Below are 18,380 nucleotides of genomic sequence, written 5' to 3' on the forward strand. Positions count from 1 at the left end.
CTGTATCATACTGGAATTTACCTGAGCCTTTGAGTCTAGATAGAAACTAACATCTATATGCTGTCTGACTCTTCCTCTGACACTCCTGCCCTCGTTAAACGCCCTCATTCGGGGACCCATTTTATGGCTTATATTATTACCTTCGTACCAAGCCTGGTTGCCTCCTTTTAAAAGGAGGGCTAGACTCTCTCATTGCAGCCCCACTACAATCCGATACCATTGCTTTGATCTCTGGCTGATGGGCTGCGTACCTTTGCTGTTTTAAACTCTACAATATGGCAGGACCTTTTTGAAAAGCACTCCTGGATATTGGGGTGGCTGATTGTGTATGTATGAATGTGTAACTATAGCACTTCATTTTTACCTTTATTGATTCGACATTATGGGACTTTATGAAAGTATCTAAATGTTTGGGCCATCCTGCTGCTGATTATTGCTGTTTTTTGTGCCTATAACTTTGCATTGGATATGTTGGGTAATATCCCTGCTGTGCCATATTTTGCTAGTGGAAGTGGTTAATAAATAATCCTTTAAAAAATAGGGGATAAAACAACAATTTAATCCAAAAGAAACGAAGAAGGTAAAGGAGGTGACAAAAAGGGGGAAAGAAATTGAAAGAAAAGAAAGTGGGAAAGAAGGGGGGGGGGGAAGGAAAGGAGGTGGGAGGGGGAAAAAAATGCCACCAAAATCACCAAAAAGAAAATCTTCTGGTTTAGCCCCCCCCCCCCCCCCCAAGGCAGCAGGAATTAGTAGCCCACTCACTAAGATGGATAAGTTCTTAAAATCACCCCAGCCAAGACAAGGCTGGCTCAGAAACTACACTTAGGTGCCGTTATAGGCACCACTGGCAGAGAAGGTATGAGAACTAGCCCCGAGGAGTTAGGGGGAAATATCAGCATGGATAATAGAACTGATTTAATTGATAAGAAACTGGAGGATACCCTAGAAGCTGTCCATCTCTCTAATCAATATCTCGGGGACCTAACAACCAAGATTGCATCAATCGGACATTACATTAATAAAAGACGATATGAACAAAATCCGTGATAAGATCAAATCTCTCCAGGATCTCTCACAAGATATGAAAAAAGAGGTCGACAAAACAATTTGGTTTTATTGGACCTAGAGAAGAAATCAAGAGGAAAAATAACAGATTTGGAAGTGGGGGGGGGGTTGGATGGACTACTCACTGTCCCAGGTTCCTCGGATTGTTTAGTGTTTTTTTTTTTTTTTAGATGGAATGATTTACAGAATATTTTTTGGAATTTCCGTGGCCTATCTGATATAAGAAAGAGGATTATTGTCTTTGACCGTATTAGCAAACATCTTCCTGCTATAGTAGGTCTTATAGGAACACACCTTTCACTAGAGAAAATTGGGTATATGAGAAAAAAATGGGCACAGTTTGAGTACCATTCTTACCTGTCATCATACTCCCGTGGTGTTAGCGTGTATATACAGATGGAGTAGAGTTAACACTCCTGTTTTCTGAGATTTCTGAGTTGTGTTATCTAATCTAAGCAAACACCTTCAATTTGTTTTCAATGGCTTTTGTCTCAGGATAACACGATGAGTTAAGAAATTTGAGTTAAGAGCCGGAGAGCTAACCCTGCTACATCTGTACATAAAAAGGTAGAATATGAACCCATGGGACAAAGGATTGACAGGGAAGGTAAATTCATTTTCCTCCATGGCCGATGGAATGGGGTCATTTGTTGGCATTTGTTTACATTTCTCCCCACCCCACTTCTCGCTGCAGGTTATTTCTTGCCTTACTGATTTTGTTAATCAAAGGGCCAAATGCCCGATTTTAGTCATGGGGGATTTTAATAACGCAATGCGGTTGGAGAATGACAGAGAGCCCGTAGTGCTGGTACCAAGGTCCAGAATGAGTGCTCAAACGTTATTATATAAGGCATGTCAGGAGTTGGCATTGCTTGATATATGGCGTTATTTATATGGTGACAATAAAGTATTCTCCTGTTATAGCCGCTCCTATACGGCAATGTCCAGAATAGATGCGTTGACGACCCCAGATTTCATAGATCAAATCGACCGACCGACCAAAGCATTCATCCGCGGAATTTATTATGGTAAAATAAAAAAAATTCAATCCCTGTTTGCGGAAAAAGAGAAACAGCTTGAACAGAAAGTAATATTTCTGCAGAACGAGATTAGTAAAAATAAGAGTAGAGAAAAACAACAGCAATTAATGAAAGCAAAAGAGGAATTTAAACTATACCTGCAGCATAAATCCCAACAGAGGTTTTTTTTATGGGGCAGAGACAATATTGTGAGGCGGGGAAATCTGGGAGATTGCTAGCATCATTAATTAAAAAACATAAGTCGCCCAATAAAATTAAAAGCATAAGATTGAGTAATGGTACTCTCTCCTCCAATAAGGAGGAAATGAAGCGGGAATTTAGGGATTTCTTTTCATCTCTTTATAAATCTGAGATGAATGGGGAAGATCGCAACCCCCAGGCCTTTATTGAAGGAGTTGCCCTCCCTAAGTTGTCCGAAGAGGATTGGGACCTTCTGGACTCTCCTTTCCAATTGAATGAATTTAAAGTAGCTCTGAGTTCAATTCGGGCCGGGGGTAGTCTTCCACCGTCGCTCTGGGAGGCTATTTTAACTCTGCTATTGAAAAAGCATAAGAACAAACAGGAGATTGGGTCATATCGACCCATCTTCTTACTCAACAAAGATTATAAAATCTGTGCCAGAGTTCTAGCAAACAGGCTAAAGCGAGTAGTAGGAAAAATTATTTATCCAGACCAATCTGGTTTCAGCTCAAAACGTCAGGCACAATCAAACATTCGCAGGGCGATCGTTAATATCCACTTTGGAGAAGGGGAGGACCGCTCCATCCTGTCATTGGATGCCGTTAAGGCTTTCGACAGGGTGGAGTGGAACCTTCTATGGTGAATAATGGAAAGAATTAATATAGGATGTTCCCTCTTCTCTTTGTCATCTTTTTAGAGCCTTTGGCATGTAAAATCAGAGCGGATGAGAGTACAAGGGGATTCGGAGGCAGGGGCCCACAGGACAAAATTTATATGCAGACGATGTGCTCCTTTTTTTGAAGGATGGTGCCTCAGTACTACCCTATGTTTTGAAAGTTATCAATGAGTTTGGATATATTTCAGGTTACGAGGTTAATTGGTTCAAATCTGTATTGCTACCCTTAAATATAGCTCCCCATATTAAGGAAGCTGAGGTCAGGAGTCTTTCTTTAATAGACTCGCTGGAGTACCTAGGAATCAGGATCAGTCCAGTAATACAGGATTTTAGTAAACTGAATATTCTTCCCATTATCGATAAAATCAAAGATAAAGTCCTTGTCTGGCAAAACTTTAGCCTCAGTAAAGCAGATAGAATTGCTATGATTAAAATGATCCTCTTACCGCAGATATTATATAAAATCACGGCTTGTCCGATCTGGATTGAGGACGCTTTCTTTAACCTGATTGAACGATCTAATTTGGGGCAGAACTAGAGTTCGCATCAAACAGAAATATCTTTGGCTACTGTATCTGATGACGATGGAGGTTTATCTCTCCCGTTTCCTCAGGGCTACTATCTAGCCGCCCAGATTCAGTGGTATATGGGTGGCCTTGACATTATACACCATCACCTTATCGGTATATACAGGTTCACAACACGACATATTTAGTATATTAGAAGCGGGTTATATTGTTTTGAGAGGAAAACAATGCCCTATCAGTAAAACAATGCACTTGGTTTGGAACAAGGTGAATTTCTCACGCTCTAAAATTTACACCATTATGGCATCATTTTAACCTTAGGGAATTTATGTTAATTGAACATTGTAGGTATTGGGAAAAGATTGGAATCACTTTGGTAGTTCACATTGTTTCTTCCGGGCATATTAGGAAGATAGAGGATATTAGCGGGGACAAATTAGTCGGCCCACTGGTCAATTTTAGATATAATCAAATAAGACACGCTTTTTTATGCTCTAAAAATAAAAATTATTTCTTGGTTAAAGCACACGACTTCACGGATTTTTGTTATAAATTTAAAGATAGCAAGGTATCTATAGCACAAATATATAGTAAAATTAGGAAAAATTTAGCCACGATTATTAAATTTAAAAGTGAATTAAGATGGGAACAAGAGATTGGGGTAAATAGGACTATTAGATGGGATATTATATATAAAAATATAAAAAAAATCCTCTCTCTCTAGTAATCACAGGTTAACCCAATTTAACATACTTCATCGATTATACTATTCCCCGACTATGCTATGCAAGATTTAGGCTAATTCCAAACACAGATGCCAGAAGTGCAATAGCAATCATGCGGATTTTTTACATCTGATCTGGTCCTGTCCCGCTATTCAATATTTTTGGTGTAAGGTCTTTGATGAACTTGGGAGTAGATCATCATATAAACCTGCATTTAACATCATGTTGGCAGTATTAGTTTTTTTTCCCCCTCTCTGGACTCTCGAGCTCAAGAGGACCTTCTTTGGATAACGGCCCTATTACTAGCTAGAGTGATAATAGCCAGGAACTGGGGATCAAACGGGCACCCTAATATAGTAGAATGGTCCCACCTGGTCAGCAAAGTCAAAAATTATGAGAGATTTGCTATACAAGGTCATCGGCAGAAAATTAAGTGGGAAAGAATATGGGCCACATGGAATTAAATATTTCCTTCTTTTTTTCATTTTTTTTCTACCTGCTAGGTTTTTGTGATGGTAATTAATTATAGACACTACTTTTATGGCTGGATATAGGATGATCTCCCGCGGCACCTGAGACCGTGGGGAGGGGGTGGGGGGTAGGATTTGGGTCATTGCTTTTATATTTTGAGACTAATACTTATTAGACTTTAAGATGATGATTTTGTTTTGTATAGTCTTATGATTTTTCTTGTATAAATGTCCATGCTGGGTTACCTTTGATGGTAAAACAAAACAAAATGAAATAAAAAGGAAAAAAATTGAGAAAATGGAAAAGGGAAGAGAAAAGGAAAAAATATATATTAAAATATTTATCTTGCATGGTGAACATTATAACAGAGAGAAAAATCGACATGCTCAAATGACCATTTTTGGTTACTTTGCATCTCCAAAAAATAAATACATAAAAGATGATCAACGAGTCATAAATACCCCAAAATATCAATAAAATCTCCCACTCCACAAAAAAAGCCCTTACACAGCTCTGTAGATGAAATAAAAAAAATAAAAAAAATAAAAAGTTATGGGGGTCAGAATATGGTAATGCATTTTTTTAAATTGTTTTTAAGTATTAAAACATAGCAAAAACTATATAAACTTGGTTTCGCTATAATCGTACTGACTGTCACGCTCCAAACATAGGAGGGAAAGGGGAAAGGAAATAAGGCCTGAAAACTAGGGAAGATGGACACCTCTTAGTGAAAACCCTAATCAAAGCCCTGACTGACTACCAGTATGAACAGACCCCAGAGGCAGGTGAGTTCATACATAGGAATACCTAAAGTCCTATCTAACCCTAAAGGACCCTGGTACTAATGACAGGAATGAGACATCCCGTTCCTTCAAAAGGAAGGATGAACGGGAGTCTCCCTAAGGCAGGTTCAACTGAAGCTATAAACCGCACAGAATTGTGGGAGAAACGACTATAAATAGGATAGCATTTTTCTCAGCTTCCCAAAACAACATATGGAATATTAAATGGTAACATAAGAAATTATAACTTGTCCTGCAAAAATCAAGCCCTCACATGGTTATAAGACCAGAAAAATTAACAAGTTATAGCTCATGAAATGTGGAGTGTAAAAATGGAAATGAAAAAATTAAATTGATTGTGGCGCCATGAAACTAATGAGGTTTTCCCACAGGATAGGGATAAGTATCTGATCGGTGGGGTCCGATCAATGGGACGCCTATTCCCTCTGTATTGGAACCCTTTTAGATAGCAAAGTAAGCCTTGTTCACACGTCAGTTTTTTGATCAGTTATTTCCATCAGTTATTGTGAGCCAAAACCAGGTGCGGGTCAAAAACATAGAACAGGTGCAGATCTTTTAATTCTACCGTATCTCTGTGTAGCCTCCACTCCTGGTCTTGGCTCACAAAAACTGATGGAAATAACTGATCAAATACCTGACGTGTGAACAAGGCCGTACGCTGCTTGACTATATCCAGCAGGTCCAATTATGAGTGGCTGGAGCGTCAAGGACATTGGTTCCCCATTTCAACTGCTGGGACCCCCAATGATCAGATACTTATCCTGTGTATAATCACTTTGTTTGAATATTAACATACCATAATTTGGTTTTCTGTAGATGAGTTTAACAAATATATTTTTCATCTCCTCTCATTTTTATAGGACTGTGGTTTGATTATTTATGCGGATGAGCCATGTGGGTTACAGGCCATTCCAAATGAAACAATTTCTGGCCTTTCTTATGCGTCTCAAAGAAAGTGTGAGACTGGAGATGCTAAAGGTATTTACAACTGCATGCTGTGAAACTTCACTGTCTTTTTCATGCGTGTATGTCTATTTCCAATACGTGATTCTTAAATTAAGGCCTTATACATACATATGTGATAGGATGTGCTTTAAATGCACCTGATAGGATGAGTACTAAATACACATGTGGTAGAATGAGTGCTAAATACAGATTTGATAGGATGATGACTAAGTATACATATGAGTATTAAATATACATGTAATAGGATAAGTACTAAATACACTTGATAGGATGAATAATAAATGCAGATTTCATAGGATGAGTACTAAATACACATGTGATAGCATAAGCAATAAATACACATGTAATAGGATGAATAATAAATACAGATATAATAGGATGAGCAGTAAATACACAAGTGATAGAATGAGTACTAAATACAAATTTGGGAGGATGAGTACTATGTATACATATAAGATGAGTATTAAATATACAGGTAATAGGATGAGTACTAAACACACATTTGATAGGATGAGTACAAATATACCATGCTTTCTCTAATCTCTCAGGTCCGCCACCTGGGGATAACATTTCATTCTGCCCCTTGCCACCACCTGCTATTTTAAACTTTAGAACAATTCTTGTATTTGCTCCTTCCTAACCCCCGAATGAACTAAAATGTGCACACCCTTGTCATCACCTGGACTACTGCAACATCCTCCTCTGTGGCCTCCCTTCTAGTACCCTCACACCCTACCAATCTATTCTCAACTCTGCTGCCAGTCCCTCATTTCTCCTCTACCTCTACCTTCTGCCAATGCCTTTACCGGCTCCCAATTGCCCAGTGAATTCCATTAAAAATACTAATAACTACATATAAGGCCATCCACAATCTGTCTCCTCCTTACATCTCTGACCTGCTTTCCAGATATACAGCTCTGACGTAATCTCTGATCCTCACAAGACCACCTTCTTTCTTCGCCTCTTCTGTGTTCCTTGCACAATAGTCTACAGTATTTCACATGTGCAGCTCCCTTAGGGTCCATTCACACGTCTGCAAAATGGGTCCGCATCCGTTCCGCAATTTTGCAGAACGAGTGCGGACCCATTCATTTTTATTGGGGCCGCAAAAGATGCACACAGCACACAGTGTGCTGTCTGTATCCGCACTTCTGTTCAACGACCTCGCAAAAAAAATAGAACATGTCCTATTCTTGTCCGCAGACACGGACAAAAAAAGGCATTTCCATTATAGTGCCGGCCATGTGCCGTCCACAAAATGCGGAACGCACATGACTGGTGTCCGTGTTTTGCAGATCCACAGTTTGCAGACTGCGAAACAGTTGCGGTGGTGCGAATGGACCCTAACTCTGGAAATCACTACCTCAGCACATAAGACTCTCCCCCTACATGAAAACCTTCAAAAGCAACTTAAAAACCCACCTTTTCAGGAAAGCCTACCACCTTCAATAATTCTGTTGCACCACACACTCAGATCAACAACTTTTACCCTCACCTACTGTGTCTTTCCCTTGTAGATTGTTATGTAAGCTCTCACAGGCAGGATCATCTCTCCCTGTGTAGCAGTCTGTTAATAAGCTTTTGCTTATTGTGCTTGTTTTATTTTATATTGAGTAAATATACTCCTTCTTAGATGTACAGTGTCATGGAATTAATGGCACTTTCAAATGAAGAATAATACTAAATATACATGTGATAGGATGAGTACTAAACACACATGCGATAGGTTGACTCATAAATACACATGACAGGATGAGTATTAAGTACACATGTGATAGGATGAGTATTAAATACAGATTGGATACAATAAGTACTAAATACACACGATAGGATTAGTACTACATTTGATACAATGAGTAGTAAATACACATGATAGGATGAGTACTTAATATATATGTAATAGGATGAGTAATAAATACTCATATAATAGGATGAGTAGTAAATACACATAGGACGAGTACTAAAAACACATGTGATAGGATGAGTACTGTTATTCTAATAGCCCATGCCCACTGCCACCTCCTGCTGGGAGGAGCACTCACCTGGCTCTCGCTCCTCCTCTGCCCTTTGCTCGGTGGCTCAGCTGTTGGAGGAGAACTGCTCTGTCCAGAACACGCAGGCTTAAGCCTGCTTCCTGCCTGCAACTTCTCTCTCTCTGCTAGTATGTCGCCCTCACGCTTTCTCTAAATGCATATGTGGTAGGATGAGTACCAAATACACATCCTATATGTTCCCAGCAGGTATTGATTCTCCTTGTGGAAATAAAGCTGCTAGGGAGTCTTTATGGCAATGTTCTTTGTTAAAATATGCATACCCCATGAGAAAGAAATCTAGGGGCCACTGCTAATAAGAGACACTAATGATCAGTTCATTAAACACAGATGACCCTATTTAGTAACTATCTATCTTGTGAAAGCACTTCACAATTTTTTCGAGTGGTCTTGGGGTTCGGAGTTCTAAGAATTAATTATTCTTAATTCTTGGCTCATTAATGTGATCCTGATCCACAATTAGCAATACTTAATGACATTGTGTTACCTTTAGGCTACATGCACACGAACATTGTTTGTTTCCGTGTCTGTTCCGTTTTTTTAGCGGATAGGATGCGGATCCATTCATTTCAATGGGTCCGCAAAAAACGCGGACAGCACACCATGTGCTGTCCGCATCAGTATGTCCGTTCCATTGCCCCGCAAAAAAAATAGTGCATGTCCTATTTTTTTCTAGTTTGCGGACAAGGATAGGCATTATTACAATGGATCCGCAAAAAAAACGGATCCGCAAAAAAACGGATGCCATACGGAACGTCAAAACACATACGGTCATGTGCATGTAGCCTTACTCTAAATAAAATTTAGGACATGCAGCACTTAGGATCATGCCTTTAACCCCTTCAAGACCGAGCAAGTTTTCACCGTAAGGACCAAGCCACATTTTGCATATCTGAAATGTTTCACTTTATGTATTAATAACTTTGGAGTGCTTTTACTTATCCAAGCTATTCTGAGAAAATTTTCTCGTAACATATTGTACTTCACGTTGGTGGTAAATTTGAGTCAATATGTTTTATATTTATTTAGACAGAAGACAAAAAATACATTTATAGAAAATCTGGAAAAATGCACTAAATTCGATATTGGAATTTCTCTGCTTTTAAGATGAAAAGTGATACCTCATAAAATAGTTATCAGTCATCATTCACCATATGTTTACAGGGTGGGCCATTTATATGGATACACCTTAAAATTGGAATGGTTGGTGATATTAACTTCCTGTTTGTGGCACATTAGTATATGTGAGGGGGGAAACTTTTCAAGATGGGTGGTGACCATGGCGGCCATTTTGAAGTCGGCCATTTTGAATCCAACTTTAGTTTTTTCAATAGGAAGAGGGTCATTTGACACATCAAACTTATTGGGAATTTCACAAGAAAAACAATGATGTGCTTGGTTTTAACGTAACTTTATTCTTTCATGAGTTATTTACAAGTTTCTGACCACTTACAAAATGTGTTCAATGTGCTGCCCATTGTGTTGGATTGTCAATGCAACCCTTTTCTCCCACTCTTCACACACTGATAGCAACACCACAGGAGAAATGCTAGCACAGGCTTCCAGTATCCGTAGTTTCAGGTGCTGCACATCTCGTATCATCTGAAGGCAATAGTCTATGCTGTGAAGATACGAGATGTGCAGCACCTGAAACTACGGATACTGGAAGCCTGTGCTAGCATTTCTCCTGCGGTGTTGCTATCAGTGTGTGAAGAGTGGGAGAAGAGGGTTGCATTGACAATCCAACACAATGGGCAGTACATTGAACACATTTTATAAGTGGTCAGAAACTTGTAAATAACTCATGAAAGAATAAATTTACGTTAAAACCAAGCACATCATTGTTTTTCTTGTGAAATTCCCAATAAGTTTGATGTGTCACATGACCCTCTTCCTATTGAAAAAACAAAACTTGGATTCAAAATGGCCGACTTCAAAATGGCCACCATGGTCACCACCCATCTTGAAAAGTTTCCCCCCTCACATATACTAATGTGCCACAAACAGGACGTTAATATCACCAACCATTCCCATTTTTTTAAGGTGTATCCATATAAATGGCCCACCCTGTACTTTATATTGGCATCATTTTGTAAATGTCATTTTATTTTTAGGAGGCTTAGAAATTTAAAAGCAATTTGGAAATGTTTTAAAATTTCCAAACCCACTTTTTTAAGAACCAATTTAGTTTAGAATCTAATCCTTGAATTATTCGAAACTGATTTTAAACTTTGTTAAACCTTAAGGTGTTCCACAAGAATTAAAGGAAAATGGAGGGGAAATTTCAAAATTTCACTTTTTTTTGAAGATTTTCCATTTGAATAATTTTTTTCTGGTAAATCAGCAACTTCAAGATTTATCAAGATTTATCACCCTGATTCTTCAGTTTACAGAAACATCCCATATCTGGTCATAAATTGCTGTCTGGGCATATAATAGAGCTCAGAGGGGAAAGAGCACCATATGATTTTTTGGAGAGCAGATTTTGCTGAAATAGTTTTTGGGTGCCATGTCACTTTTGAAGAGAAGGTACTCCTACAGTAGAAACACATTATAAGTGACCCTAGTTTGGAAACAAAACCCCTCAAGGAATTTATTGAGGGGTTAGGTGACTGCTTTAACCCCACAATCATTTCAACAAATTTAGAGACACTTTGCTCTGAAAATGAAAAATTTCATTGTTTCCAATAAAATGTTACATTTTTCAGGATAAAAAGAGAAAAAAGCACCCCAAATTTTGTTAAGCATTTTCTCCTGAACACAGAAACACCCCATATCTGGTCATAAACTACTGTTTGGGTACATGGCAGGGATCAGAAGAGAAGGAGCGCTATATGGTTTTTGGAGGGCAGATTTTGTTGCAATGGTTTTCAGGCGCCATGTCACATTTAAGGAAACACTGAGGTATTCATAGAGTGGATGTGAGTTAATACGTTAATGTAATTTTGTTTGAGTAGTTGGTAGTACCCCACTTGTAGTCAGGGAAACATATGCTTAGTTAGCTTTCGATCAGTGGTTGATTTGTGTTTTGGGCCTAAATGTAAAGGCTATTAATTTATTATGTGCAACAGAATAAAAAACTGACAAAGCCCTGTTTACACTGAATCTCTGTGTCACTGTCTGTGACTGCATTTGATCCCATTTTGCCAACGGCCACATAGCTAATCCAAATACTGTGGCCCTGATTTATCATTTCTTCATTCCAAAATTCTGGCTCCAACAAAAAAGTCGCAAAATAGGTCATTGCCTATATTTCTCATACACTGCCTAAAAGGAAGATATGAAAAAAAGGCCTAAATGTAAAGTTCATAACACTGATAGAATGATGCAGGCTGGTGAGAGACTGAAGAGCGGCACATGCATTCACGACTTAAACCAGAAACACCATTACTGTGGAGCAATTTAAAGGCTACTTGATATTGGAACTGTTCATGAAGTGTATCATTTTCCCCTTGCAAAATGATCAAAAACAGCCAGTTTTCATAATCCTTTTACAGAAAATGTGACTGTCTATTCAAAGTAGAAAACAATTAACCACTCATGATGTATATGTTTATATAAAGATAAAGACTATACAAACTAGGAGAATATGATATAACCGATACAATGTGCAATATAACATTATAATCTATTAGATCCAAAGTCCTGTAACTGGCACATCTCTCTGCCTTGAATAACACCGAATGTATTATGGGTATTTGAATACCCATAGTATATTTTTACTCCTGTAAAATGTATTTTCAGAATTCATTTTCTCTTTAAATAGTCACTGTCTTTTCAAGAAACTGCATAAATTTACAGTACAGGTGAATATAAGAAACTTTGTAATATATCTCAGCAAAGAAACGTCTCTTTCCCTATCTTTCCCCTCTAACACTTATAATCTCCCCTGAATCCATCTTGAGAAAAAATATGAACTGTTATCTCACTGAAGGTTCCGATTAAATGCAGAACCTAGAAATCTGTGAAGAGAAGTTGGGAGGGGGGAGACACAGACACATGCTGCCTATATAAGTCTATGAAAAGGGGAGGATGAAAAGGAGGAATCAGATGCAGAGGGAGAAAAATACTGTACATTTTTCTACAATAAGATATATTACAAAACTTGTTATATTTACTTGTACTATTCTTTGATGCACAGTCTGTGGAAATAAGGAAGTCTGCCCCAAATATGTAAGATGAGACCGAAAGTCCTCTAGTTATTGTGTAGGTATGTTGGCAAGATGAAAACACCTTTTTAATACAAATGGTCATAGTATTTAGTATTTACGGACTATTATAGAAATGTTCTGTAGAACAGATAACCTCATTCAAGCCAGATGTTATATTGTATATTCCTTGTCACTTTACAATCTGTAATAGTTTAATAAATTTGTGTTCATAATGATAATAAGCATTCCTTGAATGAATGTTGTATTTTGTGTAGGTTATTGGTTGGTTCCTTGTTTGAGCTGCTCGGACAATCGGACATGTGACTGGAGGGCAATATCATGGCAGCCGTATCAATGTTACCATCCGGTCTTACAGAATCATGAGCTACAGCAGTGTCTGGCAGATAGAAAGGTATTATGTATGGCATTTTTCTGGCATATTTTTATATAGTAATTTTATTATTGCATTCAATACTCTGAAGATTAAATTACACTGAACAAGACAAAGGATGCTGGTTTTCCATATGTGTGTAATTCTTTATGGATGCAAATGAACTCAGATTAAATATACACATCTGCAATATTAAAGTGGTTTTGAGGGTATACAAACCATTTTAGTATGACCTCAAATTCCTAGATGTAAATGTGATAACTGATTCTGTTTCAAGGGGTAAATTATTTTATTGTATTATTGTTTATATACACTAGATAGATAGGGGAGACAAGGGAAATAGGAGTTAGGAGAGAGAGAGATAGGAGAAAGAGATAGGAGAGAGAGAGATAGATAGGAGAGAGAGATAGATAGGAGATATATATATATATATATATATATATATATAGGAGAGAGATAGAAGAGAGAGAGAGATAGGAGAGGGAGAGATAGGAGATGGAGAGATAGGAGATGGAGAGATAGGAGAGGGAGACAGGAGAGATAGATAGATAGATAGATAGATAGATAGATAGGTAGATAGATAGCTATAGATAGATATGTGATAGATAGATAGATAGATAGATAGATAGATAGATAGATAGATAGATAGATGCCAGTGTTAAATACAGAATTTACTGGAGTAGAGGAAACAGGGTGAAAAGTCAGCAGGATTAGGAGGAAGAAGTAGTTAGAGATTATTATTATTTATTTATTATTAAAGCGCCATTCATTCCATGGCGCTGTACATATGAGACAGTAGAAACAAAGAAAAAAGGAAGTTAATCCAATCCTCCAGGGGTCGTGGGGATCCCCAAAGGGATAGAGATTAGGGGGGCGCCGACAGTGGGAAGATGTAGTGATAAAGGAAGAGGGAAAAAAGGGGAGTTTGGGAAGGCTGCTCAAAAGCGTGTTCGATAGAATTCTGAACACTAAGAGACCAATCGTTACAGAAATGTGGGGAAAGAGAGATGATGTCTCAGCCCACAAAAAAAGACAGAAGGAGAGCGCCACTCCCAGAAAATTCAGAACAGTGCTACACGTGTTAGCATCGTAGCGTGGTAGAGTAATTGGTTGATTGTGTAAGCAGTAATCCACAGGTAGACACATACAATGATAGTGGTATTGAGGTGAGGAGCACTATTCCCTCAATATTAGTGAAAGTGAAAATAAAGGTACTATATATCCTAGGTGGGTAATTAAGTACTCTTTGGATCAAGGAAAAAAGACAGATCCGTTATTGATGAAATATATTGTGGATGAAGTGACATAAAAACAGCAATAAATATACATTCAGGTCCATAAATATTGGGACATCGACACAATTCTAACATTTTTGGCTCAATACACCACCACAATGGATTTGAAATGAAACTAACAAGATGTGCTTTAACTGCAGACTGTCAGCTTTAATTTGAGGGTATTTACATCCAAATCAGGTGAACGGTGTAGGAATTACAACAGTTTGCATATGTGCCTCCCACTTGTTAAGGGACCAAAAGTAATGGGACAGAATAATAATCATAAATCAAACTTTCACTTTTTAATACTTGGCTGCAAATCCTTTGCATTCAAATACAGCCTGAAGTCTGGAACGCATAGACATCACCAGATGCTGGGTTTCATCCCTGGTGATGCTCTGCCAGGCCTCTACTGCAACTGTCTTCAGTTCCTGCTTGTTCTTGGGGCATTTTCCCTTCAGTTTTGTCTTCAGCAAGTGAAATGCATGCTCAATCGGATTCAGGTCAGGTGACTGACTTGGCCATTGCACAACATTCCACTTCTTTCCCTTAAAAAACTCTTTGGTTGCTTTTGCAGTATGCTTTGGGTCATTGTCCATCTGCACTGTGAAGCGCCGTTCAATGAGTTCTGAAGCATTTGACTGATTATGAGCAGATAATATTGCCCGAAACACTTCAGAATTCATCCTGCTGCTTTTGTCAGCAGTCACATCGTCAATAAATACAAGAGAACTAGTTCTATTGGCAGCCATACATGCCCACGCCACGACACTACCACCACCATCGTTCACTGATGAGGTGGTATGCTTAGGATCATGAGCAGTTCCTTTCCTTCTCCATACTCTTCTCTTCCCATCACTCTGGTACAAGTTGATCTTGGTCTCATTTGTCCATAGGATGTTGTTCCAGAACTCTGAAGGCTTTTTTAGATGTCGTTTGGCAAACTCTAATCTGGCCTTCCTGTTTTTGAGGCTCACCAATGGTTTACATCTTGTGGTGAACCCTCTGTGTTCACTCTGGTAAAGTCTTCTCTTGATTGTTGACTTTGACACATATATACCCACCTCCTGGAGAGTGTTCTTGATCTGGCCAACTGTTGTGAAGGGTATTTTCTTCACCAGGGAAAGAATTTTTCGGTCATCCACCACAGTTGTTTTACGTGGTCTTCCGGGTCTTTTGGTGTTGCTGAGCTCACCGGTGCGTTCCTTCTTTTTAACAATGTTCCAAACAGTTGTTTTGGTCACGCCTAATGTCTTTGCTATCTCTCTGATGTTTTTTTTTTTTTTTTTAGCCTAATGATGGCTTAATTCACTGATAGTGACAGCTCTTTGGATCTCATCTTGAGAGTTGACAGCAACAGATTCCAAATGCAAATAGCACACTTGAAATGAACTCTGGACCTTTTATCTGCTCATTGTAATTGGGATAATGAGGGAATAACACACACCTGGCCATGGAACAGCTGAGAAGCCAATTGTCCCATTACTTTTGGTTCCTTAACAAGTGGGAGGCACATATGCAAACTGTTGTAATTCCTACACCGTTCACCTGATTTGGATGTACATACCCTCAAATTAAAGCTGACAGTCTGCGGTTAAAGCACATCTTGTTTGTTTCATTTCAAATCCATTGTGGTGGTGTATAGAGCCAAAAATGTTAGAATTGTGTCGATGTCCCAATATTTATGGACCTGACTGTAGGTGCACTCACTTCACTGGGGGGTAGTCATCAGGATAAGCACATAACACCTGTGACGTAGAACCCTCCCCTGGCCAAGACCGCGTGTAGAATCGTAGTGATGGATGGCAGCACACTTCAAGGCTTCAAATTAATCACTTTTATTAGGAAAAAATCTGGCTCAACGCGTTTCACGGACTATAAATCCCCTTCCTCAGGAGAAGGTGCTAATTAAACATATACGGTAGTAGAAACATAGAAACATATAGAAACATAGAATGTGTCGGCAGATAAGAACCATTTGGCCCATCTAGTCTGCCCAATATACTGAATACTATGGATAGCCCCTGGCCTTATCTTATATGAAGGATGGCCTTATGCCTATCCCATGCATGCCTAAACTCCTTCACTTTATTTGCAGCTACCACTTCTGCAGGAAGGCTATTCCATGCATCCACTACTCTCTCAGTAAAGTAATACTTCCTGATATTATTTTTAAACCTTTGCCCCTCTAATTTAAAACTATGTCTTCTTGTAGCAGTTTTTCTTCTTTTAAATATTCTCTCCTCTTTTACCTTGTTGATTCCCTTTATGTATTTAAAAGTTTCTATCATATCCCCTCTGTCTCCTCTTTCTTCCAAGCTATACATGTTAAGGTCCTTTAATCTTTCCTGGTAAGTTTTATCCTGCAATCCATGTACCAGTTTAGTAGCTCTTCTCTGAACTCTCTCCAAAGTATCAATATCCTTCTGGAGATATGGTCTCCAGTACTGAGCACAATACTCCAAATGAGGTCTCACTAGTGATCTGTAGAGCGGCATGAGCACCTCCCTCTTTCTACTGGTAATGCCTCTACCTATACACCCAAGCATTCTGCTAGCATTTCCTGCTGCTCTATGACATTGTCTGCCTTCCTTTAAAGGGAATCTGTCACCTATTTTGACCATATAAAACCGTTAACATAGCAATGTGCAATAAAGTACCTTCATGAGTGGAATGAAAAATGAATGGAATGGAAAAATGGCGGGAGACGCTATGAGTGGTGACCTTTCGATTGATATTGGATCTATGCTCATTCATGTGTTCGCGTAACGTTTGGGTGGTCCGTCCCACATAGTATATATCACATGAGCACTGTAACAGATAAATCACATGGGAGGTGTTGCAATTAATTTCGCGTATCAAGGGGATGGGGTCTTTGAGGGTGGGGAGGGTCACTTCTTTAATATTGTCAGAGATCATAGCACAGCATTTGCATCTCGATTTCTTACACATATAGGATCCTACTCTATAGTTGGTCATAGTGTTCCTAGGGGGTATTTGTTGTTCCCGCGAACTCTCTATTTTGGGGCAAGAAGGTGCAACGATTTCTTTCAGTGCTCTCCGAAAAGTGAGGATGGGGGCATGTGGGATCGTACTCCCTATGATGGGATCCTTTGTCAACAACGACCAATGTTTCGTGAGAATGTTTCTAATTGCCGTGTGTTTAATATTATAGCGCGTGATCAGACTCAAGGGGAACTGTTTTACGTCGGTGGGTTTTTCTTTAGACTTAGATAGGCTTCCTTTTTGGTCAGTCATAAGGGTTCTCTTTTTAGACTCACTGATCAGACTTTTAGGATAACCCTTTTCTAGGAAACGTTTCCCTACCATATCCAGCTGTTCTTTCAATACCCTATCATTGGAACAGTTTCTTCTAGGTCATGCTGTACATATGAAAAAGGGTGCACATACATAATACAGACAATTGCAGTAAGGAGAGAGGGCCCTGCCCGTTAGGCTTACAATCTCCGTGGTATGGGAGAAGGACACATTAGTAGAGGGTAAACTTGGTCATGGCAGTATAGAGGCAGCAGGGTCACTGGTTGTAGGCTTGTCTGAAGAGGTGGGTTTTTAGGTTTCTTTTGAAGGATTCCACTGTAGGTGAGAGTCTGATATGTTGGGGTAGAGAGTTCCAGAGTGTAGGAGGGACTACAGACATTTAGAGGTACATTGATGTACGGACATCTCCAATGATTATACACTGTTGAGCTATGAGATGTCATCTACTGTACAGTCAAATATGCATATTTTATTTCATATTAATTAGTCATCGATTGATACTAAAAAGAAATGTGGACTGTTTCATTAAGCCTTCTTTCTGAGAGCTGTTAAACAGCAAGGACTGGACTACAATAAATTATACAAGTTAAAGAGAATGGGTCATCAGGAAATGACCCATTGTTTAAATTATGTTTTTATGTTAAGCATATTTTTTTAGAATTTTGGGAGAGAAATTTTTACACTTTTTCCTTGTCACTATATTTATTTAATAAAACTGTATAAAATCCTGCAATTTTCACACTGGCCACCAGATCTAATAATAGCTATTGAAAAGTTA

General features: G+C 38.7%; 1 protein-coding gene across 3 annotated transcripts in view; it reads left to right on the forward strand.

Moving 5' to 3' along the window:
* Nucleotides 1-18,380, forward strand: part of CPED1 (cadherin like and PC-esterase domain containing 1) — a 463,541-nt gene that overhangs the window by 371,348 nt on the left and 73,813 nt on the right. For all 3 annotated transcript variants that reach the window (XR_005774778.1, XR_005774791.1, XM_040411583.1), the window contains exons 16-17: nt 6,348-6,465; nt 12,931-13,067. Coding sequence is in view for 1 of the 3 variants with exons in the window: in XM_040411583.1 (XP_040267517.1) it covers nt 6,348-6,465; nt 12,931-13,067 (255 nt within the window). In the remaining 2 variants the exon portion in view is untranslated. The remainder of the gene's footprint in view (nt 1-6,347; nt 6,466-12,930; nt 13,068-18,380) is intronic.

The sequence above is a fragment of the Bufo bufo genome, chromosome 1 (genome assembly GCF_905171765.1).
Source record: "Bufo bufo chromosome 1, aBufBuf1.1, whole genome shotgun sequence".
In the NCBI taxonomy this organism is placed as follows: Eukaryota; Metazoa; Chordata; class Amphibia; order Anura; family Bufonidae; genus Bufo; species Bufo bufo.